Source organism: Sander lucioperca, chromosome 18, assembly GCF_008315115.2.
Source record: "Sander lucioperca isolate FBNREF2018 chromosome 18, SLUC_FBN_1.2, whole genome shotgun sequence".
Classification (NCBI taxonomy): Eukaryota; Metazoa; Chordata; class Actinopteri; order Perciformes; family Percidae; genus Sander; species Sander lucioperca.
This window is the reverse complement of record NC_050190.1, coordinates 30,513,312-30,541,214: the sequence shown is the minus strand read 5'-3', so window position 1 is coordinate 30,541,214 and position 27,903 is coordinate 30,513,312. Positions and strand designations below refer to the sequence as shown.

Sequence of the window (27,903 nt, the reverse complement as noted above, 5' to 3'; positions counted from 1 at the left end):
CTGCTGCAATGACGGCTGGATTTAATAGTATTGCTATTCTAAAAACCAAATTATTTTACGCAATTGAAGTCCAGTCAAAAGGAGGATGTTAGTGTTGGTATTTGGTTATGTAAATGGATATAAAGGTCCATTGACACATTTCAGAGCAACATTTGGCTTTTTAAATAAACATACAAAACATTAAATTATAACAGATTGGAAGATACGCTTGTTTGCTTTCTTTCTGAGAGTGAGATGACAAGATTGATGTTGATTGATGCATGGATTAAACAAGAGATCCTGGGGCCTGTTTCACAAAAGCAGAATATATAAATCCAGGATAACTGATAAAGCGAGGCTTGACCTAGTCTAATCTGAGCATCCTGGCTTGGTGCGTTTCACGAAGGCCAAGCCAGGCTGAGGAGGAGCGACTAGGTCGAGCCAGGCTGAAGTAATTCAGATAGATGCGCGTCCACGGCTTTCCTCAAAAGACCACGAGGTCGATCACAGATTTACTGATGCCAGAATACGCATTGTACATACTTTATACAGAGTGAGCAGCAGCTTCTTGTGGAAGTATGATGATGTGAAACACATTATTTGTATAAAAAGAAAAGAAACACGGCCGCTGTAATGAAACAGTGAGAGAAAGCGTAGCAGACGATCACGGACCGACTGAATGTGTAAGCAGTCTAAATATATACATTAACTGACCACTGCTCTGAACTGAAACCGTCATAATAAAAGTAATAATAATATAATAATAAAAATAAAGTAAGCAGAAGATAATGTTACTCAGGAAATTTACCATGAAGATCAATTTTCTACAATGCTTGAATATGATGCGTAAATATCTCTTTCACTCTGTTCCTCCCTCTCTCTTTAATGGGCTAAAATATAAATTTCCTAAGTCATATTAACTTCCACTGCTCGCTTTTAATGCAGTAAGTGTACAACTGTTCGTTTTTGCAAATGACAGTGACTCATTGAATGGTTTCAGTTAAGAGCAGTAGTTCATAAATGTATATTTTTAGACTATCATTCAGTCGGTCTGCTATTATCTATATATAATATATATATATATTTTTTTATAGAGGACGAGTTTCCTTCTCTACATATTATATTCCTTGCACCCTTGTATATATGGACATAGAAAATAAAGACACTGAAGAAATTGGACTCTAAAATCTAACTATAAAGATAATTAAGTGATAAATTCCATGCACACTGTAAACATGAATGGAACAGAGTATATTCATCAGTTATTTCCCCCCCCAGCAAAACATAAGGTCAAAAACCATTGAGGTGTCCTCTCCCCTGTTGTTACATGAACGTACAGTAGCCTACAACCCTAGATAGTTACTGGTACAGTGAACTAAGACTATAATTTGGGAGGATTGTACAATTAGGATATGTTCTTTAAATTGTACAATCCTCCCAAATTATAGTCCCAGTTTACTGGACAACACAATTTGTGTGCTAAGAATGCCAAATACACTGCACATGGAAGCGGAACAAACATGATCCTTATTGTTAAAGAATTTAAAAAAAAAAAAATAATCAACTAAAATAATTCAAAGTGCATTGGTCAACTATAGAAATGTACAGCATTGTATGTATTGCCCTTAGTAACAGACTTCATTTAAAACACATTTGAAATTGTATCAGCCTTTTCTACTTATCTCAACAACTGTCATAATATATATATTAATCATACTTCTAACAACAATATGGACAGCAGTCTTCATACAGCAATATAACAGTAACAATGACTGTCACATGAATAATTATAATTTAAAACTTTAAATAATAACAGTACTTAAATGAACAGCATTATGCACTTGTTGTATTTTAATCCAGGCTGATAACAATAAGGTAAAACCACTGCTGGGTGATCAGAAAAGGCTCCAGGATTAAATAAATCCTGGCTGTTAGCCTGGTCAGGAGCAGGCTAGCTGTACAGAATAAATCTCCATGGTGATTTATGTGCCTCCACTTTCGTGAAACCGAGTCAAGGCTTAAATCATCCAGGATAACTGATAAATCCCGGCTTGGTTTTGTGAAACAGGCCCCATGTTACTAAGTGAGATTTTTGTAGGCATTTTGTTCACTTTGGACAAAACCAGGCTAGCTGTTTCCCCTTGATTTCAGGCTTCATGCTAAGCTAGGTTAACCATGTCCTCCCACTTTATACTCGATACACAAGTGTATTTCCCAAAATGTTGTACAGTCCAGTTCTTAAAACACGAATACGCATTCTGAGGACACTGGGACTTTAATTCCTTATCTCATCAACCTACACTGGCTTTGATTGCTGATCTCATTAATATTAGCTGATGTTTGTGATGTAGGAATTTAATTTAATTCTGTTAAATTCATTGCAAGTTATTTTGTGAATTAGATTAGATTTTTTAAATTTGCCTGTAAACATTGAGGACAGCTTGCATAAGGAATTATGTATTTGCTTCATGTTTTTTTCTGATGTATCTGGTGTATCTTCTGTTTGTGAAGCCCTTTGTAACTTTGTTAAAATACAATAACAAAGGTTATAATCATTTTCAGCTACTGAACTCAAGGTGTTGAAAGCTTATTTATTTGTGAAAGAGTATGTGGTTTTCATCCAAATGTCAAGTGAATATTTGGCAAACTAAAAAAATGAAAGTCCATATTGTGTTTATTTAATGAATTGTGAATTTAAAAAAATCAGCAGTTTGAGGATTAAAAAAAAAACGTCTATGGTGGTATCAACATCAGTTGGTCCAGCCTGCCAATCATCTTCTGCAGCTGCATCCTATTGGCCAGTCTCTGCCTGTCCCGCCTCTCCACCAGCAGAGCCTCTGTCTGAAGGAGCTGCTGCACAGCCTGAGACGCTGGGAGCTCGTCCGGATTCTCGGCCTCGCCGCGGGCCCCCTCTCCTGGGAGGCGGCCGTGTCTGACTGGCTTCTCAGTCTGGAGCACGGCTCGGTAGACCTGGGGGCGGGAGGGCAGGCAGGGGAGAGAGGAGAGAAGAGGCGGGAGGCAAGAGGAGTCCGATCCACCATGTAACCTCTCTCGTCCTTCTTCTCTGTCCTCAAAATCCCCTCTGCCTCTCCTCTGTGCTTCCTGGAGCGTAAGATGAAAGGAAGAGACAGAAACATACAGCAGGAGCACAAATAGGTCACTTTATTATAGTACAGAATGCTATGTTAATATTACCTTTTGATCGTCATGCTGCCATATTATTTTTACATTACTATGGAGGCATAAATAGTTTAAGAGTGGGCTAGACATCAAACTCAATACTTTTTTAGTACTAAATTAAATATGTTTAAAGTACTTTTTTCGTAAAGTAACAAAGCTGGCATCAAATATAGTCCGATTTGTAATGTAAAGCTGATGATTTAGATCAAGTTTTGTTTTCCAATCCTAGACTATTTAATTACCTCCGAAAACTTTCGTTTCGGTTTGTCCATTTTTTTTTTTTTTTTTAGTTTGCAGGTTTACGGAAAAACTACTGGCCTGATTTTCGTTAAATGATGTAGTATGTAAATGCTCCGAATCACGGGGTGGCTACACAAATTATGCTTCACTTTCATTAACATTGCAATTTTGAATTGGTCTGCACTCTCTGAGTGCCCTTCTAGTTTAGGCTTAAGTTCATGTATAGCTGTGGTAACATAATGTTACTCTACTGTGCTAGAAGTGGTATGAAGTGGTATTGAAGTGGACAGCAGAGGTTTGGAAAGATATAAACGGACGAGTCGGTCTTTTAAGTTCCATGCTTGTGTTAATGAAGTTAATGGGGGTCAAAGACGAATCGCTTTTAGAACGTGCCAGTGTCTAAGAATTGTTGGTTTCATCAGTACAGATGCTTGATTATAAACAGCTGAAAAGCAAACTCATTTGGCCTCATTTTTGACCTGTAGGACAGTAGGAGTATGCCCCGGTCCTGAAGCATTCCTTTAGTTCAATAGCTTTTGTTTGGAGATCATCGTCGTCACTACAGTACAGTTTCGGCATAGCCTGAGAAACTCTCCTATAAAGAGGTTTTCTTGAGTGATACTGTCTGCTCTATGGAGTGTGTATTTGCTGATTGCTATAGCCAGAGATGCTGCACAGAAGTGCCAAACCAATCATCAAAACCATTAGGGAATGACCTGTAGGGATCAACGTGTGTGTGTGTGTGTGTGTGTGTGTGTGTGTGTGTATGTATGTGTGTGTGTGTGTGTGTGTGTGTGTGTGTGTGTGTGTGTGTGTGTGTGTGTGTGTCTCACACACCTGTCCTGTAGGCAGTCTCAATAGCATGTCATTCAATTTCTCTAGGCCCCTGTTTCCATGGTGACACACTCTTGCGCCCTTATTGGCTGAATGTGTAGGCCGCTTGACAACAGGATCTGTCAGATGGCAATCCACCACACTGTCCTACACATTCACAAACACACACGTTTTGCGTCACATTTCCGGGCACAAGTGGCTGCTGCCGTCTTGGAGGACACCGAGGAGAATTTTTTCAAATCTGTTGGCTGATAGTAATATTGTATAACTGGGTCCAAACATCCAGTCACACATACTCTTTGGTATGAATTTGCATATTTACTTTTTCAAAATGAACAATTTAAAGTATTTTGCTTATGATAGGAAACTATATCGCCTCAACTCACCATCCAGGTCCAGAAGACTTTCTCCACCTGTTTCCAGTTCAGATATGCTTCTAGGAGCTCACAGAGCTGCTGCATACAAACACAGTCCTATAACAACACACACACGATTAAGAAATTACGCAAACAACAATACAGACTTACAACTACAGAGCAACTTTTTTTGCATGGAAAATTCTCACTAAATTGACCGTTTAATATTTAGTTCTAACACTAAGTAATCTATTGAGCCCAACTTCATTAGCATGATATTGCTACACACTGCTTTTCTTTTCACATGTATACAATTTCTAAAACCACAGCAACCAAAAGCTTGGTAATAAATAATGGTCAAATAAACAAAGAACATGATACACTAGAATTGTATTTTGGTTGCCGTTTAAAAAAAAAAAAAATGTTATTTTACTCTATGTATAGGCAGAGCATATTATTAATTAATTTTGATAACAGCACACACTCACTCTTACCTTCCGTAGCACTGTTGAGCTATGATCAGAGGAGGATGAGAATACAGAGGAGGGAAGGCTGGCAACAACAACCTGAGAAAAATATTGATTTCTTGGTTAGACTTAAATATAACTTATTTTTATTCTGATTTTATGCTGAAAAATACTTAACAGCAAACAACGGGATTTAACGCTGAGTGTCCATTGATGCGCCTATTCTTTTCACTATTTTGGGATGTTTGCATTATTGAGTAGAAAGGGATTTTGTGTACTTTGGCTACAGTTTGGAATGGAGACTTCTGTCATTTGCAGTCATCCTGCACATATGCTCCAAAACTTCTAATCTGTCCAACTTTGAGCAATGGTTTCGAATGCAGCGACCGTCAAATACAGAATGGCAGCATGTGAAAACGTTGGAAAAGAGAGGATTTTCTCACAGCATGAAGCAAGCGAGTTCGCTCTTCTTGCATGGACAGCAGCGTCCGCCCCTGGTATCTCAGACAACCAATGAGCCACTGAAGCTTCCTCAGGGATGCAGAGTCTAACTGGAGCTCATTGGGAAGCTGAGGGTTAACCTAACAGAGAGAACAATTATAGATATGCATTTACCAATACAGAATGCATCTGTATAATGTTGTGGTTTACCAGTGCTACTTACAGGTGTAGGCGTGAGTAGTGTTTTGTCCAGTTGCTGTACTCTCTGTGTCAGCAGTATCTCCAGTTTCCCTGTAGCCAGCAGCCAGCCCAGCGCCAGGAGGAGGTCTCTGCTGGAGCATCTCCCCCCCTCTCCTCCCTCCTCTCCTTCTCCTCCCTCCCTCCCATACATCCAGTCAGCATGGTAGCCAGTCTGCCAGAGGCCTGCAGCTACCAGCTTCCTGTAGTCTGTGGCTATGCACAGACAAAAAAAAACAAACACATACAGTCACTCAGCAAGTCCACTTAACTATTTTCATCCATTTAAGAAATGTCAGTCAGTTTGGTCCAGATTTGTGCAAAGAGCGGCAAGCCTAATTATTAGTTTTATTTATGAGTGTCAACAGTTAAACTCAAAATCTAAGTCAGGAATGCAGTGGTAATCAGTGGACTTAAACAAGGTTATCTACAAAGTGGGTACATGGCTGACAGGTTGTGAGCAAAAGACAACATGGAGTAAATGCTGAAAAGTTGTTTTTATAAGCACACAACAGTATTTTGGACAATGTGCCATTTCTCAATTTGCGTGCTTTTACATGTACGCCTACCAATTTCAAGACTTTTAAAATATTGTAATGTGTAAAGACAAATAATTGTTATTTTTTGGGGGAATTTACACGTGTTTTGTCTATAGGGATGTTATCAAGTCATTAGGAAAAAAAACATCTAAGGGATAATCAGTAAAGTCCTGAACAAATATCATTAAAAAGCCATGAACAGATCTAGAAAAATAAACAAATGTGTGACTTACCTCCTCCTGGCTGTGCACTAGCTTCACAGGAAACACTGCTCGATGTCTGAAAGATATCAGCAAGGAGCTGCCAAAACTGATCCTCCTGGGAAACAGCAAGAAGAGAGTCTGTAAAGTATGTCAATATATATATATATAACGTTACAGTACACGGACAAGAACACACACTGCTTTAAAAAATGGTCTAAAACTCAGACCTTTTGTGCTTCTTTTTAAGATGACACACTGTTGATTTTATTGTTGTTGTATTTTCTTGCCACTTGTCATCCTTATGTCTGCTCCTGCAGTGATCCAATTGGGATAATTGGAAATCATTCAAATTTGATCATTCATTTGACCAGAATACCATACTATAATGACTTGTTTGGCCATAAGTGATCATATATTTTGGGTATACGTGCAGTTTAGTGTCCCAAATTCCCCATACAATGTCCTTAATTAATTATGAACCTGCTAAACCACCTGTGCTACCCTACCCCTACCCCTAACCTTAACCTGTCTCATCATTTGGGACACTCAGTTTTTGGAAAATAATTTGTGACACTAAACTGCACGTAAGCCTATATTTTGTATGTAAAATCAAGTTACAAGCGACCTGAAAAATAACAGTACTTATCTACCGTTTCGAGAAAGAGAAAATGCAATAACATTCCACCCTTGATAGTGACAACAGATGATGAACGTACCACCTCGAGTCCACCACCGAACTTGGCCCGCCGGAAGTTCTCCGGTGTGGGGACAGATTCCAGACCGTTGGCCGCTAGCAGTCTGCACAGAGCTCCAATCACCTGCTTCACTTCCACTCTCACGGACGCTTTACTCCGCTGCATTACAGCCACCGCATACGACCAAACGTTTTTTTTTTTTTTTATCAATTTAGCCTTCACGGTTAGTCCAGTAGAGACTACTTTTTAAAGACATTTTCTATTGTAGTTCTGCCGCTTTGAAGTTGAGCTGTTGATATTTCGCGCTGAAGACAACATCCGGGTACGAGGCCGTTGCCAGGAAAGGGAATTGGAAGAAGTTGTGATTGATATTTACGTCGGCCAATTATCAGCGGGATTCTGAAAGAGGTAGGCTGAACTTACTTGCCATTGGTGCGCTTACCTGTTTATCCAGAGTGATAGAGAAAGACATGGCTCTGTGTTTATCAAACCGTTAAGTGTTTTCATATACTCAAACGATAAGATTATTTCTTAAACTTTTAGTTTAACAGCGGCAACTCGTGTAGATAAAATATGCCATTGGTTTGAATTACAAAAAAAAAAAGTTTGTATCTAGTCCAACTCAAATTATTCTAGAATGTTGTATTTCAAGTGACAAGATATTCAACTGATGTACTTAAATAGTCTTTATTTCAAATAGCAAAATCATTAAAAAAAAAAAAAAACACCTCACAATTGTATGTACAAACATGCCTAAATAATTTACAGTAAAACATGAAAATCATTTTTACACAGACGATGTAACTGATGAGGACATGACATGCTACATGCGGAAAACAGTAGAAAACAGTTAAAAGTGTCTGTCTTTCAAAAAGTTTAGAAAAATACTACATGACGTCAAACACAGTGGCAAACAGAGCTGTGGATGTATTTTGGTCATGAAAGGTTTCACTCTCAGCTATGTTGGCCCCACAGTCCTGCCCAAAGGCTGTTGCAATGTGGCTGCGTGGTCCCTTCACGTCCCGTGACGAGTGACATAAATACTAATTTAACCTCTTATTTTAAAGGTGCCGTAGGTAGGATTGTGAAGATCCAGGACTTAGCCAAAAAATGTGAACATCGACAACTTCTCAGTCCCTCCCTTCTTTCCGCAAAAGCCCAAAACTGTCTCCTAAGCCCCTCCCCCCACAAGCGAGAATGAATGCGTGTGCATGAGCAGTGATTGACACGCAGTTAGACACCCCCCCTGGCCCTGATTGGTGCATCTGAACAGGGAGCTGTGGGTTTTTGCAAATCACACTACAGGCTGTAGGTGGTGCCAGAAATTACCTGCTTTATGTAGTTCTACTGGAACATAGGGTCAGTTTCAGCAAATATGACAGAAAGTTAGTTTTATAAGTCTTACCTACTGCACCTTTAATGCTACTAATGCTACTAGCGCTAACTACCTGAGAAGTCAGAGTTTGGTAATAGACCGTGATTTCACTGTATTCTTGAATATTGATAACAACATGGAAAAACAGTACGCTGTTTAAGTACCACGGCAAGATGCAACTATTTGCTGTATTTTTCATTTTTGTGGTCGACACAAAAATGAATCACTCCAAGTCACTTTTTCTAACCATCAATTGTTCCGCTGCTTAGTCCAATATGATGTAAATGCAGCATAATACAGATAATATTAAGCTTAATCTGGCCAGGTCTTTATAGTGATGATATGGAGGAAGGACGGTGGTTAGGGATTTACAGCTAACTCCTATTAGACTAGAGAAGGTCCAGCAGCATGGAGCTAATAGTATTAACTGATTAACATCTGGTCCACACTAATGTCTGTGCTAACTAATGTGTGTGCTACACTGTGCTTTAGTTCTTGCTAGAGGAACATAAAGAGGCAAGGAAACACTTTGTAAATGTACACTGTTCTTGGCCCAAAAATAGGACTGAACCACCAATTCCCACAGTCAATTTTCAGTTAACAAGAACAAGTAGCATTAGTGTCAATATCCTTCATAGTTTTATTTTAAAAAAACAAAATCATAATGCTGTAGCATTAGGAAATTTGCCCAGCGCTGTGGAGATCGGTCTGGCAATGCGAGACTAGGAAATGTGTAATCATTTATTCCCACTTATATGGTCTCATCAAAATCTCTTTATGGTCCCAAGCCGACAAGGACTTAGGTGTTGACAACTTAACAGACTTTTCTAATTCTAAAACATACACATCTGTGTATTTATTGGCTATCTTGTGCTTGTCCATCTACAACAAATCTATGCTGTTTAAAAAAGTCATTTAATATAAACAAAAGCACCATGACAAACCATACAAAACTTTAAAAAAAGGGAAGACTCTTAGGGAACATGGTTGTAGTTTTGCAGATAGTCATGCTTCTCGGCACTCTCAATCTCCTTCAGCCACATCCTTGATGACTGGGGTTCCTGGAATAAACAGGAAAAGAGATCTCCAATCATGGGCGTAATTTATAGTAGGGATGGCGGGGATATTTCTCTACCACTTTTCTGATTGCCTAAAATTATCCCCACCACTAATTTGATATTAATTGCATATGCGTTTGAATCAAATATAATTTCCATCTCCTCAAAGGGTAAACTCACTCATGTTCTCTCTGGATGAGAAATAGTTTCTTTTTGTGTTTGGTTGCTTTGTTCCTGCCTCCTTGTTTGTACATGCAGCGATGTGATTGCTGGGGTGCATGTTGGATGAATCCAAAACAGCGCAGTGGTGGCCGGGTTAGCTCAGTTGGTAGAGCAGGCGCACATATATAGAGGTGTATGCCTCGACGCAGAAGGTCCAGGGTTTGAGTCCAACCTGGATGATTTCCTGCATGTCTTCCCCCTCTCTCTATCCCCTTTCATATCTAGCTGTCCTCTTTTTAAAAAAACAGTGCAGTGCACTAAGCTTGGTCAGAGGAGAGCACTCCAGGCTGAAGCACAGACCACCCAGGCTGTCTTAGCCTCCTGTGATAACGTTACAAGACCGGCAGCTCTGCGTGGCTGTCTCTGCGTTCCCCTCCCTCATAGACACCTTTGCATTGTTTGGGACCTCCCTACTCCAGGATGCTTCACACTGAAAAACTCGGGGAAGCGGCTGTGAAGCTGCTCTTTAGCAGAGGTGGTGTTAAACGTTTTTGTCGACAAAAAGCCACACAATGGTGTGATTTATGCCTGATCAGAACTGTTTTCAGAACTGTTAGTTTGGGTGTTCCAGCTGTGATGATGAGCAGTGCACAGTCAGTTTTCCTAAACTTTATCTCATCCAGCCTCATTACAGACACTTCCTAAGTCTGAAATCATATCTTATCTCAGTTTAGGATAACATTTGGAATTGTTGGTATTACAGAAGCATGTTTCCTAACTGCATTTAAGAAAAGGAAATCCTACCTTATCTTAGGATAGGAATTTTATTTTATTAAACGTCCTAATTTTCCCAAGTTAAAGCTACAGTGCGTAGTTTCTGCCACTCCCGTGAGGAATTCTAAGTAATGACAGCAAAACTGTTGGCCTTCCACATGATACAAGCCTTCCATGACCATGCTACCCCCCCCCCATAATATAAGGAGAACAAATAGTTAGTGTCTTACTTCTCAGTTAATAATGGGGAAAATTGGAATTTCCTTAAAAAAAAAATTGCTCTATTTAAATTAAAAGTAAATTAATGTATTATTATATTTCACGTTACCTCAGCTGAGAAGAGACTCTCTAGGTTATGTTTGCAATTCATTTAAATTCATACAGAAATTACGGGCCAGTAAAGTGTTACCACCTTGTTTTTCAAAACACCCTGGAATCTCATCATAGTAATGATAGCTATTGGTTTATCCAGCAGTGTCTATACTGACAAGGGATGACTATAGCAGTAGGAATATAGAATAAACAGTAGCCGTTCTTACACATTGCCGCTGAAATACTCTTACCATCTAGTTTTTTCAGATGAGGTAGTCTTTTAGAGGCTTCATCCATCCAGTTTCCCTCAGCTGAATGCTTCTCCTCTAGGGGATTTCCAACAAACACCAGGTCTGCGAGGCATGGCAGGTCAGCTAGCCTCACAAACTCTCCTTCACAAAACAGAACATTGCCACATTGAGGATTTCCAACAGACCATCAACACATTAACTTTAAAAAAAATGTATTACTAAAGAGACCATTGCTAAAAACTTAGAAACCTGTACTGGCCTTAATTAAGCCTTTAAAGGTGCTGTAGGTAGGATTGTGAAGATCCAGGACTTAGCCAAAAAATTTGAACATCAACAACTTCACAGTCCCTCCACCCCTTTCTGCTAAAGCCCAAAACGGTCTCCTAAGCCCCTCCCCCCACAAGGGAGAATGAATGTGTGTGCATGAGCAGTGATTGGTACGCAATTAGACACCTCCCCTGGCCCTGATTGGTGCATCTGAACAGGGAGCGGTGGATTTTCGCAATTTTTTTAATTACCTGCTTCATGTAGTTCTACTGGAAAATAGGGTCAGTTTCAGCAAATATGACAGAAAGTTAGTTTTATAAGGCTTACCTACTGCACCTTTAACATTGTGTGACAAATTCAGTAAAAAAAAACCTTCTCCATACTAGGGATGCCCCGAATGATTGTTGTTAAAAGGCCAGTTTGTGTAACTAACTGTGGCTGCCAAAAAAAAACATGATCGGACCATCACTAAGAGGGTCCTGTGCTTCCAGCAGAAAATCCAGTGAATGTTTGTATTGTCAAACATTGGAAGGAATAGAAGGCTGATTTTAAAAATCACTGCCGACATATTTATCCTCTTCATAAAACAAAATATGCTAGGCAACAAGTAACCAGGGATAAACACAACATAGTAATTTTGCAATCTAATTAGCTATGTCTATTTCAATTTGAATGTGTGTTGATTATATTTATGAATGTACAGTAGCTTACCCCATTCTTTGACCAGGTTGTTGGCCATATAGAGGACTTTTAAGTTTTTCATGGATTGAATTCCCTTCAGTTTCTCTATCAAGTTATAGGAGATCCACAGCTCTTCTAATGTGTCCCCTATTGTCTCCTGCAAACACAGACACACACACACACACACACACACACACACAATGCAAATTAATGAGCATTCAAAGTATGTATTCAGCATGTTACTACTGAAAATGCTTTAAGTTAGAAAAAGGACAATATGTGTCAAGAAAGAAAGAAATCAACAAGGAAGGGAAAGAGAAATAATGTAACTAAGTCACTATTACTGTTAATTCATGTTTCATATGTAACTTACCAGCCCAGTGAGGGCCTTTATATTATTTCTTCCTAATGACAATATCCTCAAGTTCTCTGGAAGAACACAATACAACATCACATTACAACACCACATTCCATCAGTGAATAGTGTGTTTGTGGTTATATGTATTTATGCATTTATGTCAGTACTCACTCAGGCCATTCAGATTGGTTATTTTTTCAATGCAGTTTGTAGACAGAGAGAGCTTTCTGTAAAGAATACAGTACAATAACACACCAGGTATTTGAAGGGTGGTTTTAAAACATTGGTGACTAAACCCTATCACTGTGTTAGCTGCTCAGATCACAGCTCTTCACAGATCTGAGACTGAAAACTCACTCACTCGCAATTAGTGAGTGTGGAGAGAGAGGCATCCATCTTCTCTATAGGAGGAACCTGACCATACAGTTTTATGGCTTTAGCCTCGCCCACTTTCTCGCCTGCCTTCTCTTCCTACACAAACACACACACACACACACACACACACACACACACACACACACACACACAAGTTCCATGTTACAATTATGCAAATACACAGTAAGAATTCAGTCACTTATTCTACATTACATGGTATTCTGGCTGTGTTTGTATGCCACTCACCCATTTGGCCAGTGCTTCTCTCACAGTCGTTGCTTTGGCCTGGAGACATTACATGACATGTTCAATTAGACAGAGAGAGGCTAGATTATATTGTGATGATTAAAATAGCAGATAGGTACATTAGACAAGCTAGCAACAGTGCTAACGTTACATTAAACACGCACTTTTTACTGAGCTGTAACGTTAATGCCAGGCTTTTAACATACACTATTTTTATTTGTATTATGTTTTTTTGGCATTCGTTATTCGTCATTTCATTTCATTTTATTTTTTATCTCGAACAATCGACAATGTTGCAAAATAAAACAAAACCAAAAAAATTAAAACCACAAAATAAAACACAAACAATTAGAATTTAACAAAAAATAAAAAAGGATTAGTTCGAGTAAGCAACCATTCGAACTAGCTAGCTAGTCCTCCCAATACTAGTTAGATTTAGCAGTAGGAAAATTGGCAAACCAGACGGACATCTAGACACGTTTAGGGCAGAGTTGATGTTAGCTAACGTTAGCTAGCTATTAACGTTAGGTTAACTGACATTTAAGGTTAGCTAACTAGCTAATTAAAATTTGTCATATTAGCTAACAGCGACAACGATGTTGCATGTCAGGTCAGCTATAGCTCTCATAAACGAAGCCATTGCATGTTCAGAAAAGTAGTTACAGTTAGGGTCGTAAATCTTCACTAAAAAACACGAAATAGCAACGAAACCTACTCACCATGTTGATGGTTGATGTCTGCTTTGGTTGCTATGGCACTGACAGGCAGCCTTCAAGCTGCGCCTGCGTAGTGTAACGGACTTGGCTTGACCCAGTTTAGAAAACAAAATGTAACTGCAGAGGAACAAGACAAGAGTTGGCTACTTTTATCATTACTGCTGTAGATAGTATCCTATAGTATAAATGGCTGTATTTGCTGTGAAAGATAACGATTTCTCATCCGTTATCACAATTTTAACTCGCAGATGAAGTGGATTAAAGTCAGTTATACTTTTTTAAGAGAAGGGGTGAACATGAAAAAGGACCGCACCCACTAATGTGGAGCCCCGCCTAGGATACTAGCCTTTCTGATATACACGCTAACTTGGTGATGCATGCTACACAATATTGTTTAATTAATAATGCAAGGAAAAGGGGATAAGATGGGCAACAATCTATAGAATGAAGCATGCCATTGTTTCATTCGGATGCCCCTTCAGATGCAAACAGTAAGTCTGCCTGTGCCTGTCACACAAAAACATATTGCAACCATTGCTGTTATGATGTATTCTTTTATAGTTCTTTTCTATTCTTTTTTTTTTTTTTTTTTTTTTACAGTGTTTTAAACTGTAACACTTTACTACTTTTCTCACAGGATCTTTTCTTGCAAACCTGTCAAGTTGAAAACAAAGGAAAGGTCTCAGATACTGGCCTTGACTTTAGGTACCTGCAAACTGAAGATGGCTCTTAATATTCCGCTAAGAGGTTTGGGTGTACATAAAGACAATAATGTGTGTTGTGTATGCTTTACTGCAGCTGATGCAGCATGGCAATACTACCCTCCAGTGATACAACTTTAGTATTGCATCTAAGTCTGTACTCAGGCCTTGGTGTGCATTGACTTCAACCTTGAATCAACTCTTGAGAGTTCATTCACATTTTAAACTGTTACTCCAATTAACTCTTGATGTACAGTAATATATATGTGGAAATACTGTAGTCAACTGTATATAAAAGGTACCAATGAAACATAATTGCGGCAATACTTTACTGTAATAATAATAATGAATTCAATTATATAATGACTTATTGTACACACAGATTATTTTTTGTACCAGCATTTAAAACACATTGCAAGGAGCCGGCAGCAACATTGCCAAATGTTTGTGCCTGCTCCAAGGAAGACATTTAATAATATATTAGATATGTTTGAATTAAAGGTGCTCTAAGCGATGTCACGTGTTTTTTAGGCTACCACATTTTTTGTCACATACAGCAAACATCTCCTCACTATCCGCTAGCTGCCTGTCCCCTGAACACACTGTAAAAAAAACTCTGTGTAGACAGCCCAGGCTCCACAAACAGCAACAAAAACAAACTGCGCCAACCTGCACCACCAAACATAACAAACAGTGTTCCAGCCAATAACCGACAAGAAGGAGTTGGTTGAGCCATCACCGCAGCAGCGTTAGCACGTAGGCTACTTCCACAATGCACGTTCATGACTGTTTCAGGAAGCATGGAAGGGAGGGGGAGGGGACGGGATGAGGAGGAGGGAGGGGGGCGAGCTAGCCTCCGTTTTGTTTGACAATACTTTGAACGTCAACAACAAGTAACGTCACCCGACATCGCTTAGAGCACCTTTAAGGAAGACGTGCAGGAAGGTCAAATGTGCAGAGTATTGCGGTAGCTGTGTCATACACCATTCTTATGTTAAACAAAAGGGAGTAATTAAACATAATAAAAAACAACACCTGTATTGATTCAACTCGAAGGTAGTCTGGCATTGCCAGACCTATCTCCACAGCGCTGTGTCAGTGCTGGAGTAACTTGAAGGTAATTTTTGAACTGATGTTTGTGCTGTTGTTGTACTGGATTGCAGCATTTTGTCATGCATACATACATGTACGTCTATGTTGAGGAACACTACACACATGAATGCAATTAAGTCATTCCACTGTCTGTAAATACCTCCTTCATTGTAGCTTCTAAAAATGTAGCATAATGCAGTGGTTACTAAAGTGGGGTCAGTGGACCCCCAGGCGGGCCTTGAGAGTGTTCCAGGGGGTCCTCCAGTAAAAAGGGGGAATCATTTATTTTCATTCCATCCATAAGGAACACAATGACATAAATAATGTATGACTATTTTGTCCATGAGTTTCATACACTTTCAGTAATAAAACAGCTAAAAGCAAAAGTCCTATCAGATGGGGACCCCTGGGACATAATCTTATCAAATGGGGGTCCGTGTTTTAATTTGTGTCAGTTTGGAAAAAGGCATAATCCATCAATGCTACACATTTATACCATTTAACCATCCTGTTCACTCTGTTTGTCATGAGTCTAACATGGTCTCTGAAATTTCTTTCCAACTTTTATTCCACTTTTGGTTTATCAAGAAAGACACTGTGGTAGACGCCAATGCATTTGAATACCCCCACCCCACTGTTCTGACCCAGTGACACTGCAATGACAGGATTCTCAGTAAAGTAACGCACATATTACACTCATTATCAATGGGACTGTCTTATTTTTCTACAAACAAATATGACGGCAAACATTTTACAATAGATTATCCTTTGTTGATACCTTCTAATGCCACACACTAGGGGTATAGGCCAAAGGTAGTTTACTACATTCCTGTGATAACATTTCCTTTGTTTGCGAAAGTCACTACATCCAGATGATAGCCTACTAAGAATAGCTCTGACATTTTAACTACATCGTGGGTTGCCCCTAGGGCTCTTAAACTACTATACTGTATATTCCGCAGTAGCCTATATTCTTATCTTGTACCATATAATCCGTTCTCATGATGGCATCCATTAAAGCAATAACTCTGACCTAATTCAAGTCACTGTTCTTTTGCAAGGATCATTGCGTATTATAATAAATAATGTTATTGTGTCCACAAAGAGAGCTCTTATTTTATGTCTTCCCATTGCTCATCTACTACTAGTAATGATCTTATGATCTTTCTGTGTGTGAGAGAGAATGTAACCCCAAATGCTTACACATCATGTTAAACGGTCAGACTTTTTGACCTTAATAGACCTAAGAGTGCAAGAGTTTTGAGTCAGGCTGCCTTGTGTATTGTATTCTTTTTGAAATATATTATGCATTTGGAATGAATGTAGATTTGACTATTACAAAAGACAGTTGAGATGAAGACCTCCAAATTAAATGACAAAATGTTCTTTGTCATTGCCTTTCAAAATAACACAGTTATCTTTAGAACATCTTTAGTTTATTAGAATTTGTAAGATCTATTGATCAGAAATTCATGTTGGTAACACTTTCTACAACGCTCATGTCAATAATGCTATATAAACATTATAATATGTTATAATCAAAACAAGCCAAGTTAAATTTGATTGAAATAATAATGTCTGCACCATCTCACATTTTTCTGTTTACGTTTCTGAATAGTCTCTGGTGTGAAAATGAGAAATGCAAGTTAACTTTTATACAATTAGGAAAGGAAACAGTGAATATTATATAGCATTATATATTATTATTTTATAAACTTTGGCATTAAAATCCACGACTCTGGCTCGAAAAATCTGATAGCTTCCTTTGAAATCTGAATTTTGAGACCCCCCCCCCTGCTGTCACACATACACATCCATCACTGGCTGTCAGTGGAAGAAGTGAGCTCACCATGGCCAGTAGGCTGGCCAGTCCGTGCAGGTGGTGTACAGTGTCACAGACTAACACACCCAGCTCATCAGACATCCACTGCAACATTAGCTGATGGCTGTTGTGTACAGTGTCACAGAAAACATGTTTAGTGACGTACACGTCTAAACAAACTGAAAGGAGAGATATTATCTTCATTAAAGGACAAATCCGGCGCAAAATGAACCTAGGGGTTAATAACACGTGTACCGAGTCGACCGGTCTCTCAACCGCTAATTAGCTTATAATGCTAGTCGTCAGGGCACGGGTAAAGTAACAAGAAATCGCTATTTCTATACCACTAACAAGGCTCAAAATAGCACCTAACAGCAAATAACAGTCACGACCAGTCGAACGACGAACGCCGTGCTTGAGCTATGTTACTGGTTACTGGTTGCACGGCGTTCGGCGTTCGACTGGTCGTGACTGTTTTCCCTGCATGTATACGTGAACGCTACTGTCTTTATAAACTATCTTTTTAATAAACTGTCTCTACACTTACAAAGTTCTCAATGCTTCGGTTTACATGTAGGGACCCTCATTATGCTACCGTGGACGTGTGGTGCTATTTTGAGCCTTGTTAGTGGTATAGAAATAGAGATTTCTTTTTACTTTACCCGTGCCCTGATGACTAGCTTTATAAGCTAATTAGCGGTTTGCGCTAAAACTGGTCACATTCGATTAGCATGAAAACATGTCCCAGAGAACGATCGACTCGGTACACATGTGTTATTAACCCCTAGGTTCATTTTGCGCCGGATTTGTCCTTTAAATGGCAGTTATTTTGGGATGGACAGTCTATGTCAGAACATATGAGACTGACAATGATGCATTAATACCAACATTTGGTAGATTATGTCAAAATTGGAGACATTCTAAAGTTTCTTGTCAAAATATACTGATACATTTTTTTTTGTTCATTTCACTCAGTGTATGCTGCAATGGAAGTGCACACAGTCAGTGACAGCTGCTAAATAATCCCTCCTTCCTTTTCCACATTTGAGCAGAGCTTTAATTAAATGACGAGGAAGTGGATTTAGATGTCACTGAGGAGCTCGCAAGAACGTGACCTGAAACTAAAAACCCCAGCCTTAGGTTTGCGGTGCACACCAAGTCCTTTCCTGCTCTGATGATTTCGTCCTATATATCCACAGTGCCAGATCAGATATCCTAAGTGGTGAATATTTTACAGGAGGCTTCATCTGGGAGACATGTTTGGAAGACTGTCCTGTCAGATCAAGTCAAGTCAGTTTTATTTATATAGCCCAATATTCCAATTTTGCCTCAAAGGGGCTTTATAATATGCATAGCATACGACACCCTCTTTAACAGGGAAACAATGGTAGAAGCCTCAAGGCCTCTTTACAGTCGCCGTTCCCGACCTGTCGCGCGACAATGTGACGTCAAAATGACGTAGATCTCGCTGGCGCGCCAGGATTTAAAGCACGCGACCAGAGTGTCTTACTGGGTTAAGATGAGTTCTTTTAAAGTGCCCATATTATGAAAAAAAACACTTTTTCTGGGATTTGGGGTGTTATTTTGTGTCTCTGGTGCTTCCACGCATACAAACTTTGAAAAAAAAAACATCCATGCTGTTTTGAGTGAGATACGGTTTCTGAATGTGTCCTGCCTTCAGTCTCCGGGTGAGCTGTTCAAAATCTGCACGGCTTTCTACGTCACTAGCCGAGACGAGCGAGTATACCGGACGTGTCAGGAAGAGCAACAGAGGAGGGATCATTCTCCCAGGAGTCTTTATGCTAAGCTAACCATGTCCTGGTGTTTTGTCAAAGTCTGTTTCCCCACCAATTTGTGTTTTCCCGTTCCTTGACCTTAACTCAACCTGTCGTCTTTTACAATACTCAACCTGAAACCAACCTTTTCCTATCCCCAACTAGTTAACTCTGCAACGCTAACCATAACTAAGACCTAACTCCAACTATGGGGGCAATAGAAATTATAAAAAATATGGGGAATTACAGTATGTGCATTTCCATTGAATTGTTTGTACGTGCATTTGTATTATGCACATTAAAAAACACAGGAAATTTGAGAGAAAAACATCTAAAATATTGACTCTACTGGACAGACGAAAACACCAGGGGCCGATAAAAGGAGAATGAAAAGTCAAATGAATACATAGAATAAACATGAATGTCATATTTCCATTTCCATCATGTTTTTGTTCATTTAATGTTTGACTGGGGCTCTTTTAATTATACGTCATCTCGGTGCGCCATCTTCTTCTGCAATGGTTAAGTGACACCCCTCTGGAGAATTAGCACCACCAATTGTTTATATCAATGAACCAACTCCTAACATTTGCATAAAAGTTAAAAGAAATAGAAAATAATTATAATAATATAATTATTTTGGACAGTATTCTGCAAATTAGATTCAAAGTTTTAAGTTTACAGAATGTAGAAATGTAGCTTCTGACACTAATATTGTATAAAATGAAGTTGCATATTAAACTGGGCCTACAATAACGTGTAGGGCGGCCTCAAACCTTTATAAATACCTTTTTTGCATAGAATACTAAGCTATTAAAATACTGTCGTCATGATTTTTTAAATCATTATTTAATGTTACACATACATGTGGCATAGTGAATCCTTGTAGTATACTGTATCTGTGGATGACTACCTTAGTGATTATTTTACCTATAGGCTTTCAAAAATTAACAATAATTTAGAGAGCCCCCTACATTGACTCTCAGGACCCCCTAGGGGTCCCGGACCCCGTGTTGAAGATCTCTGCAGTAGAGCATTAGAAGGAGGCAGGGTCAGATTGGAAAGGGGTTGGCCCCCCTGACCCCCCTGCTAGCAGTGACACTTCCAGTGAATTAAAGTCGTCTTACAATCAAAGATCAACCTCTCCATAGACATCAGCAATTGACACTGACACGAAGGACTCACAAATGGTTCTCCTTTGTGGTTGTGTGATGGTGATGCATGGCTCTTCATCAACTGTGAAAGCGTTTGGGTCCTTACAGGTTACCAATAAAGGGTAATGTTACAGATCAAGTGACTGATCAGGGTTGTGTTGGAGTGTGTGTTTGTGAGTTGGGAGGGGGGGCAGGGGGTGGGTCTTGAAGGGACAGGCAATATAAAGACAGGCTGACAGTTAACAGTCAAGTGGGTCCATGTGCGTCAAAGATGGATCCGTTTCTCGACAGAGGATGCAATAAGCTGTTGAAGCTATGACAAGTTCACACACCGTTGTTCACAACAAGCAGGACCGGTTAGATTTAAACAGGAGCAGAAGGTCCAGACGATGTGGATTGAATGTCAATGAAAGGAGAATTCGAACTTTGGAGATCAGCGTCCAAAGGATTGATTTACCAATTGTCGCAGACATCAAAACGCGGCCATCCATTTATCTCCAAGCAGCTGCGGCATTAGCTGACACTGCACACGTCCTAACCAGGTCAAAATGTGTCATGGGCCTGTCTAAACCAAGACAAACGGCGACAAACATCCCTCTTCCACCTATCAGCCAATCGAGAACCATTTATGGCAAAGTTGAACGCTCTGATACTCTACCATCAAACAGAAAGGAGTCAGCCAAACTGAAAGGACATAGCACCCATTTACCAACTGGAAACGTGATTACAGGAAATACAGTGTTTAATGTGTCGGTTACACAATGCGGGAAAGTAAATCAGGAGTCTCACAAATATAGTAAAATCAGTGTTGCTCTTACAGCAAGAAACAAAGCAGCTGTCCAGGACTCAATGACTAGCAGCAGACTAATTAAACGGACCTTTGATGGTCAGCCAGCTGCAACGTTGACTCCAGCACTAGTGGACCCTCCGGTACGACAAAAGAAGAATGACGCTAGTGATCCTGGTGCCAATTACAGCAGTATGATGATGCCAGTCAGGGTAAAACACAATACCAGTCTCTGCGAAGCAAGGCAACAACAAGCCTTCTGCTCCGATGACTCAGCTATTGAAACAGAATCTGAAGGCAGCGAAGACAAAGGTCGTCCGGAGAGGCTGACGGAGGACAGTGATGATGAGTACTACACCGACCAAAGGATCACAGAATGGGTCCTTAAAGTCAACTCCAGCCTCTTCTCAACAGGAAACGATGAGCTGAAATGCTCAAAACCTGCAGAGGAGCAAGATGTGGCAACCATAAAGATAATCTACAGTGGAGACTGAACTGATATAGTATTAGTATTTTGAAAAAACAAAATAATTTCAACTCAAGTTCCACTTCCTAGCTTTTCACATCAACACGGTCCTTATAAGGCGATGGAGTTACGTATCAAGCTCAAGTATTATCGCTATTGACTCTCCATTGATGCATAGTTGCAATACAACAGTTTTAATAGAACAATATTAATAAAAAAAAAAAAAAAAATAGAATAGTCCTCACAGTATTGAGGAGTCCAAAATGGATTATATATTATCTATCATAGCTAATTAGCTGTGTTGCACATTCCATTTTATTTAACCTCCTCTTTCGGAGTGTAAACTGCTCCACAGAAGAGGAATGAGATAAGAATTGAAGGTACAAATACGCCTTTTAAATTAAACTGTGTGAATTTATTGGGTTACACTTTACTTGAAGGTATCTACATAAGAGTGACATGACACTGTCATGAACGTGTCATAAACATTATAAACAAGTCATAAACGTTTATGACATAACGCTTCTTTTAGTAAGAGTCATTCAGGTTTTTGTCATAAGTTATGGTTAGGGTTAGAGTTCATGTGTTCATGACAGTGTCATGACACTTATGTAGATACCTTCAAGTAAAGTGTTTACCACTTCTTGTCCCCTTAGCCCTATGATATTGTCTTATATAAAGAGTGTTTATCCCCCTGCAGTTATTGAATGATGTATCCTAAGAACAAAATACCAATGCAGTTTAGTTGTAAGGGAACGTAATTTTTTAGGAGACAGGGTTGACAGAGAAAACTAAAAGAAGTATTTGGAGAACTATTGTGACTGACTGTTCCCAGCTGGCCTGCATGTTAGCGGTTAGCTCGGCAGCTACAGGACTTTACAGGCTGTGTGTCATTGAGCTTCTAGAACTGTAATGTATATTTTATAGTGTTAAGTACATAATTTAAACATTTAAATATCTGTCAAGCATACACTGTATATGTCATATCCACCTACCTCACAGTAAGCAACTTGCATTTATTTCAGCACCATTTACACTTTTGCATTGCCCCATTGTATTACTGTTTACAATCCTCACAGAGGATTATAAACTTCATCTACAGCAGACGTCATACAGGATTTGCCAACCTTCACTTAAAAAACTGAATGTGTAGTCTGTGTTCTGTATTTGTATCTTGTATGTGTGGACACTTACTTGTTGGGGTGGCATTTGGGGATGTGGCTGAGGACAAACCAGGCCTGTGAACCTGTATGCATACATACATACATCTATGTATGCTAATAATGTGCAATAGTGTGTATAAATACAGCTATGTATGCTAATTCATGTGAAATAATACCTGCACACACATGTCTGTGTGTGCAAAGCATGTGCAAATGGGGCATTGTGCAATCTATATCAACATGTTATAAACTTGTGCAATAGGGAGATGTGCAATAACACTAGCACTCTTAATACATTAGCACTTAAGCACTTTAGCAGTTAACACCAAATTCGTTTGGTCCCCCAAATCTTGGTTTGTCGTGAACAACATTTATCGTTTGTCAGTTTGTTTATTGTACTCTTCTTTTACAGCTATTTTTCTTATTGTGTTGGCACTTGTTATTTTAAAATCAATCTGCCAAAGGGACTCAATAATTAAATTAAATTATTTAAATAATATTAATTATGCATTATATTAATATGCACTGTCCCTATTTTAAATAAATAAATCTCAATCTCAATATGTGAATGCATAATGTGTCTACTGTATGCATGTGTATGCAATATGTATATGTACACGTTTTTATATACATTATATCTGTACATAGCAGTCCAATGTTTGTTTACCTTGGTTAGCTTTGTCCTTGTTTTTAGCCATAAGTCTATTTCTGTTTATGTACATTGAAAGCAACAAAAAGCTGGGGTCAAATTCCTGTGTGTTCAAAATGTTGTACACTTCTGCCTCCTTATGGACAGCCATCATGCCTCTGAACTCCTGCCGGGGACCAGACTGGCTTCTTGAGAGGTTAGAACATACCATGCAAACTTTAACATTGCAAGAGTCAGAGTCAAGAATGTTTCCCCGAGTTACAGCAAATATGGACATTACCAAATTACAGCAAACAAAATGGGGGCAGGCATAAGGAAAGTACTAGGCTTCTGGAGCAACAATGTCCTCTGTATGGCTACAAAATGCTTTGATTATGCAACGGGATGTTGGAGAAGTTTTATGATCTACTATTAACAATAAAACTCAATGTGCTGTTTAACAAATCACAGCATCATTTGATCAACTGTACAAAACAAACAGCTGCACTTGATCATGTATTGTAAATAACGTAACTTGATATTTTTAAATGAGTTAGAAGTAAATGTAGCAGGACAATAGTAACAATAATTAGAAAACTTGTTACCACTTTCTGATGTGGCATACTTTATAAAGGGTTTACAAGTTGTAACTAATGGCCTTAATAATTGTAAATATATCTTTAACGCTTTAGAGTTTCGTAAAAGTCAATAATAACAACATTTAGGTTTATAGGTAGTAAAAATTCTCATTCGCTGGTGTAAATTCTCCTCCAGCATAACTTGTTTTGTCCTTTTAAAGCAGCCATATTATGCTCATTTTCAGGTTCATAATTGTATTTTAAGGTTGTACCAGAATAGGTTTACATGGTTTAATTTTCTAAAAACACCATATTTTTGTTGTACTGCAGTGCTCTCTCTCACTGCTACAGATCCTCTTTTCACCTGGTCTCTGTTTTAGCTACAGAGTGAGACCTCTTTTCTTCTTCTTCTGTACTATCTTTGATTGCACTGCACATGTGCAGTAGCTCAGATGTAGATCATGTCAGCTAGCTAGCTCCATAGACAGTAAAAGAAAGGCTGTTTCTACAACTTCGGTCACTTACAAGGCAGGATTAGCTGGGAGACTTCTAAATGAGGGCGCACATGTAAGTAGTTCTTTTGTAGATTATGGTGAACTTGTGTGTGTTGTAGCAGTGCTTTGCTATTGAGAACGAGGTAGCATGCTAGCGTTAGCATTAGCATGCTAACGAGCTAATGGTTGCGGTTAGCCTGCTCGTTTCGGCTTGTGACGTCACAAGCCGTGCCGATTTTGAACAGCTCACCCAGAGACTGAAGTCAGGACACATTCAGAAACTGTATCTCACTCAAAACAGCATGGATGGATTTTTTTCAAAGTTTGTATGTGTGTGGAAGCACCAGAGACACAAAAGAACACCCTAAATCCCAGAAAAAGTGATTTTTTCATAATATGGGCACTTTAAATACCTCTTACTGTATCATGCCATAAGACGAGAATGGACAGTTTAACTACTTGCAAAGCTCAAGTGCATCTCAACTGAAATCCATTTATTAATAGCTTATTAACATTTAAGCTGCACAACTTTTTTTTTTGTCCACCATCAACTCCACTTGGGCTCACCACATGAGCACACAGGCCAAGAGGGTAATTGGGCTGAGGGGCACTTGAGCTCACCAGAGAGGAACATGTGTGACCCAGAAGGACATTTGTGCAGACCAGAGACTAATGAGAGGAACGCTATAAGGCTCTTTGGCTCCAGTGCCGATGAGAGGGCAACAAGAGCAACACTTGGGCAAATCACAGGTCACAAAGACTAACAAGAAGGTACTTGAGCTGACCAAAAGGAAGTGGGTCGACAACAGGGACATTGGGCCAACCAGAAAGCACTTCTGTCTGTTATTGGTAATTGTTATACTTTAATGTGAAGTTGAATAGTAAGTAGTCTTCAGGTTTAATATGGAACCGGATTTTTAATCACCGGAAAAGTGACTTCACTGGTCTCTGTCGAAGTATATGGTGTCGCTGTGTCCATTCTTTTACTGTCTATGGCTAAAACACATTTCATTTCATGTGATGCACTTGCGTTGCAAAATGGTTAACACGGGCAGCAAAAGTTAAACACAACTACAACAGAGTTGTCATCAACTCAAAATTGTACAAACACGTTTCTACTGAGGTGATCAAACCAATTGTAGAGAATATTAGCCAGTTCACAGTGCACAGGTGGCACAGGAGCATTGAATGTCGATGTCTGTTTTTGCGGTTTCACAATATTTTTTAGTGTACTGTCATGTGATTTTCATTTCGTTTTCTTTGTTCTTTGGCCACAAAAAACATTCACTGTACAAGTTGTGATACACTTTTTGTTTTCATTGCAAAATGTGTTCACTGTATTAAATTAAAAAAGAAAATTCTGCATGCCCTGGACAGTATTCTCGAATTGTTGAGGTACTGTCTAATGAATGCTCTGTAGTGTCACTCAGTCTTTGAGATATAAAATAGGTATCGCATCGCTACCCTGACGGCAGCCATGCGCCCCGTCACAGACTGGCTTTGTGTATGATCTGAAAGCATTGTTTGATTTTGCCAGCAGAGTCAGGTGTTTTGTGAATATAGTTTGAGAATTTGGTTTTGTGTTTACAGATTTGAGGGCCGTTTTGCCTCAAAAAGTGTGAATTCTATACATTCAATAATTATCTGAGCTACAACAATAAGGGATGCATTAAAGGAACACGCCGACTTATTGGGACTTTAACTTATTCACAGTAACCCCCAGAGTTAGATAAGTCGATACATACCCTTCTCGTCTCTGTGTGTGTTGTAACTCTGTCTGACGCCCCCAGCGCTAGCTTAGCCTAGCACAGATCCTGGAGGCAACCGGTTCCAACTAGCCTTCCGTTCCGAATAAGTGACAAAAAGACTTACTGTCGCACATTAGAAAAATTACCGTACAGTACAGGAGAAGCTCGCAGGCAGTTTCGACTCACATTAGCTGTATAACTTTAATTACTAATGTTAACTAGCATTTTAGTTAGCAATAATTAGCCTGTGCCTATGTTATCTCCTTACATATACCTACGCTCTCCGTCTCTGCTAGATTGGGAATGATTGAGATTTCTCTTGGCACAGCTACCAGAAGACTTACAACTTTCAGACAGGTTGCTCACGTCACATCTACGTCTTCGAGCTCAGTTGGAGGCTGCGCAGTAACGCTCAGCCATCACTGGAAAAGTGCTTCTAATATCCTTCACTGGTCTCCATCCAGAGCAATGGGATCTGTTGGTCCATTTTATATATGTCAATGGTCAGTTTAGTCTCTCCTGACAAGATGGATTTCCATGTGATCCCACGATTATCGCGTGATCTTGTCATATCGCGAGAACCCAGCTGCTATGCAAGGTAAATGGCTACCCTACATGCTCAAAAATGTACTGTGTGCTGGTGCCTTTTTTATTTTTTGCCCCTGTCCTTCAGACAGCCTGCATCCACCACTGTCCATCCTCTTCACTGTGTGCATATGTCAGGGCTGGATTAACTGGCTAGGGGGCCCAAATGTCCCCTTCAATATAACTAGAAGCTCAACTTTTTTGTGTTCAGTGAAGACATTTTACTGCTGGTGTTATGGAACTTTGTCCTACAAGAGACTAAATTTGGTACAAAAAGGAGTACTGACTCTGTGATACTGACTATAAACTATTGGGCCATTGCACTGTAATATAGGCTACTTCACACATAGGTCACCTTGCTCTTATTTGGGGATTTCACAAAGTACCAGTCCTGACGTTCTAGTGTCTACCAGTGTTTTTGAGGCGGCCCCAAATCTTCACTTATTAGTTGGAGGACACTACACCAAAGGACACGCACGCGCGCGCGCGCGTACACACACACACACACACACACACACACACACACACAGTCGTCCTCCAGAGGTGCAGCAGCAGCCCGCACACCACCACACTGTTTCTATGTATGTGCCCCGGCACAGTGCAGACAGAGGTTGTAAACATGGCGGCGGACGGGATGGTGCTTACTAACCACGACCATCAGACCCGAGTGGGGATTTTGACGGGTAAGTAGACTGTTTGATAAAATATGATGAAATGCTTCTTAATAGTGCACCTCTGTGGCGTTTTGCCGACGGTTGTCTGTGCACGTCGGTGTCACGATACGAGCTGTCTTCGCTGCCGAGCTAGCTATCGTTAGCCAGTATGCTAAGCTAACCGGTTTCGTTGACTGTCATTGCTCTAACCGCAGCTAACGTTAGCTTCCTGCCTCTTGACAGGTTGGATAGATGTGGAATTTGCTTTGTAACGATGTTATTTGCAATTCTGTAGTGAAGTTTATGACGTATTTACATGTAAAGACTGGCTGCCACCATTATACACCCATGGTCATATTCAGTGTTGTACGAGATAGCTACACTACATTGTAGCGATATATTTTAATTAACGTTAGCGTCAATTGAGACAGTAGGAAAAAAGACCGTCCAGCAAAGACTTTCAAAATTAGGGGGTCTAATATTATTGCTTGGCGAGCAAGTGCTGCAATGA

At 39.6% G+C, this 27,903-nt stretch overlaps 3 protein-coding genes and 1 long non-coding RNA gene across 7 annotated transcripts in view; 1 reads left to right on the top strand and 3 right to left on the bottom strand.

The window, feature by feature from the left end:
• LOC118493757 overlaps positions 1–27,903 on the bottom strand; it is a 103,832-nt gene that overhangs the window by 1,948 nt on the left and 73,981 nt on the right. Inside the window, exons 2-3 of the long non-coding RNA XR_004895750.1 lie at positions 15,010–15,014; positions 7,840–7,846 (exon numbers count right to left, since the gene is read on the bottom strand). This is a non-coding gene — a long non-coding RNA (uncharacterized LOC118493757). The remainder of the gene's footprint in view (positions 1–7,839; positions 7,847–15,009; positions 15,015–27,903) is intronic.
• Positions 2,394–7,571, bottom strand: tedc1 (tubulin epsilon and delta complex 1). 2 transcript variants are annotated; one of them, XM_035994820.1, is made up of 8 exons: positions 7,193–7,571; positions 6,507–6,591; positions 5,721–5,950; positions 5,501–5,637; positions 5,084–5,150; positions 4,620–4,706; positions 4,237–4,380; positions 2,394–3,081 (listed from the first exon to the last, which is right to left on the bottom strand). In XM_035994820.1, the coding sequence occupies exons 1-8, from the start codon at positions 7,334–7,336 to the stop codon at positions 2,713–2,715; spliced, it is 1,263 nt and encodes a 420-aa protein (XP_035850713.1). In that variant the 5' UTR covers positions 7,337–7,571; the 3' UTR covers positions 2,394–2,712. The 2 variants fall into 2 exon arrangements, with proteins under 2 accessions (XP_035850713.1, XP_031177114.1); XM_031321254.2 differs by having other exon boundaries at positions 5,084–5,155; positions 5,500–5,637; positions 7,193–7,566.
• On the bottom strand, positions 8,598–13,978 carry dnal1 (dynein, axonemal, light chain 1). The gene is made up of 8 exons (XM_031321255.2): positions 13,750–13,978; positions 13,031–13,069; positions 12,771–12,880; positions 12,581–12,636; positions 12,425–12,480; positions 12,082–12,208; positions 11,104–11,244; positions 8,598–9,607 (listed from the first exon to the last, which is right to left on the bottom strand). The coding sequence occupies exons 1-8, from the start codon at positions 13,750–13,752 to the stop codon at positions 9,570–9,572; spliced, it is 570 nt and encodes a 189-aa protein (XP_031177115.1). The 5' UTR covers positions 13,753–13,978; the 3' UTR covers positions 8,598–9,569.
• gphna (gephyrin a) overlaps positions 27,239–27,903 on the top strand; it is a 31,699-nt gene continuing 31,034 nt past the window's right edge. For all 3 annotated transcript variants that reach the window (XM_031321291.2, XM_031321290.2, XM_035994819.1), the window contains exon 1: positions 27,239–27,422. In XM_031321291.2, the coding sequence (XP_031177151.1) occupies positions 27,323–27,422 (100 nt within the window). In that variant the 5' untranslated portion in view covers positions 27,239–27,322. The remainder of the gene's footprint in view (positions 27,423–27,903) is intronic.

Excerpts from the sequence above, each read along its gene's own strand:
- tedc1 (XM_031321254.2), bottom strand. The coding sequence starts at position 7,336 with ATGCAGCGGAGTAAAGCGTCCGTGAGAGTGGAAGTGAAGCAGGTGATT. Across the intron at positions 6,592-7,192 it reads TCGGTGGTGGACTCGAGGTG|GAGGATCAGTTTTGGCAGCT; the intron begins GTACGTTCATCA and ends GCTGTTTCCCAG. Across the intron at positions 5,951-6,506 it reads TAGTGCACAGCCAGGAGGAG|CCACAGACTACAGGAAGCTG; the intron begins GTAAGTCACACA and ends GTCTGTGCATAG.
- dnal1 (XM_031321255.2), bottom strand. Across the intron at positions 12,209-12,424 it reads TAAAGGCCCTCACTGGGCTG|GAGACAATAGGGGACACATT; the intron begins GTAAGTTACATA and ends CTGTGTTTGCAG. Across the intron at positions 11,245-12,081 it reads CAACCTGGTCAAAGAATGGG|GAGAGTTTGTGAGGCTAGCT; the intron begins GTAAGCTACTGT and ends TGTTTTGTGAAG.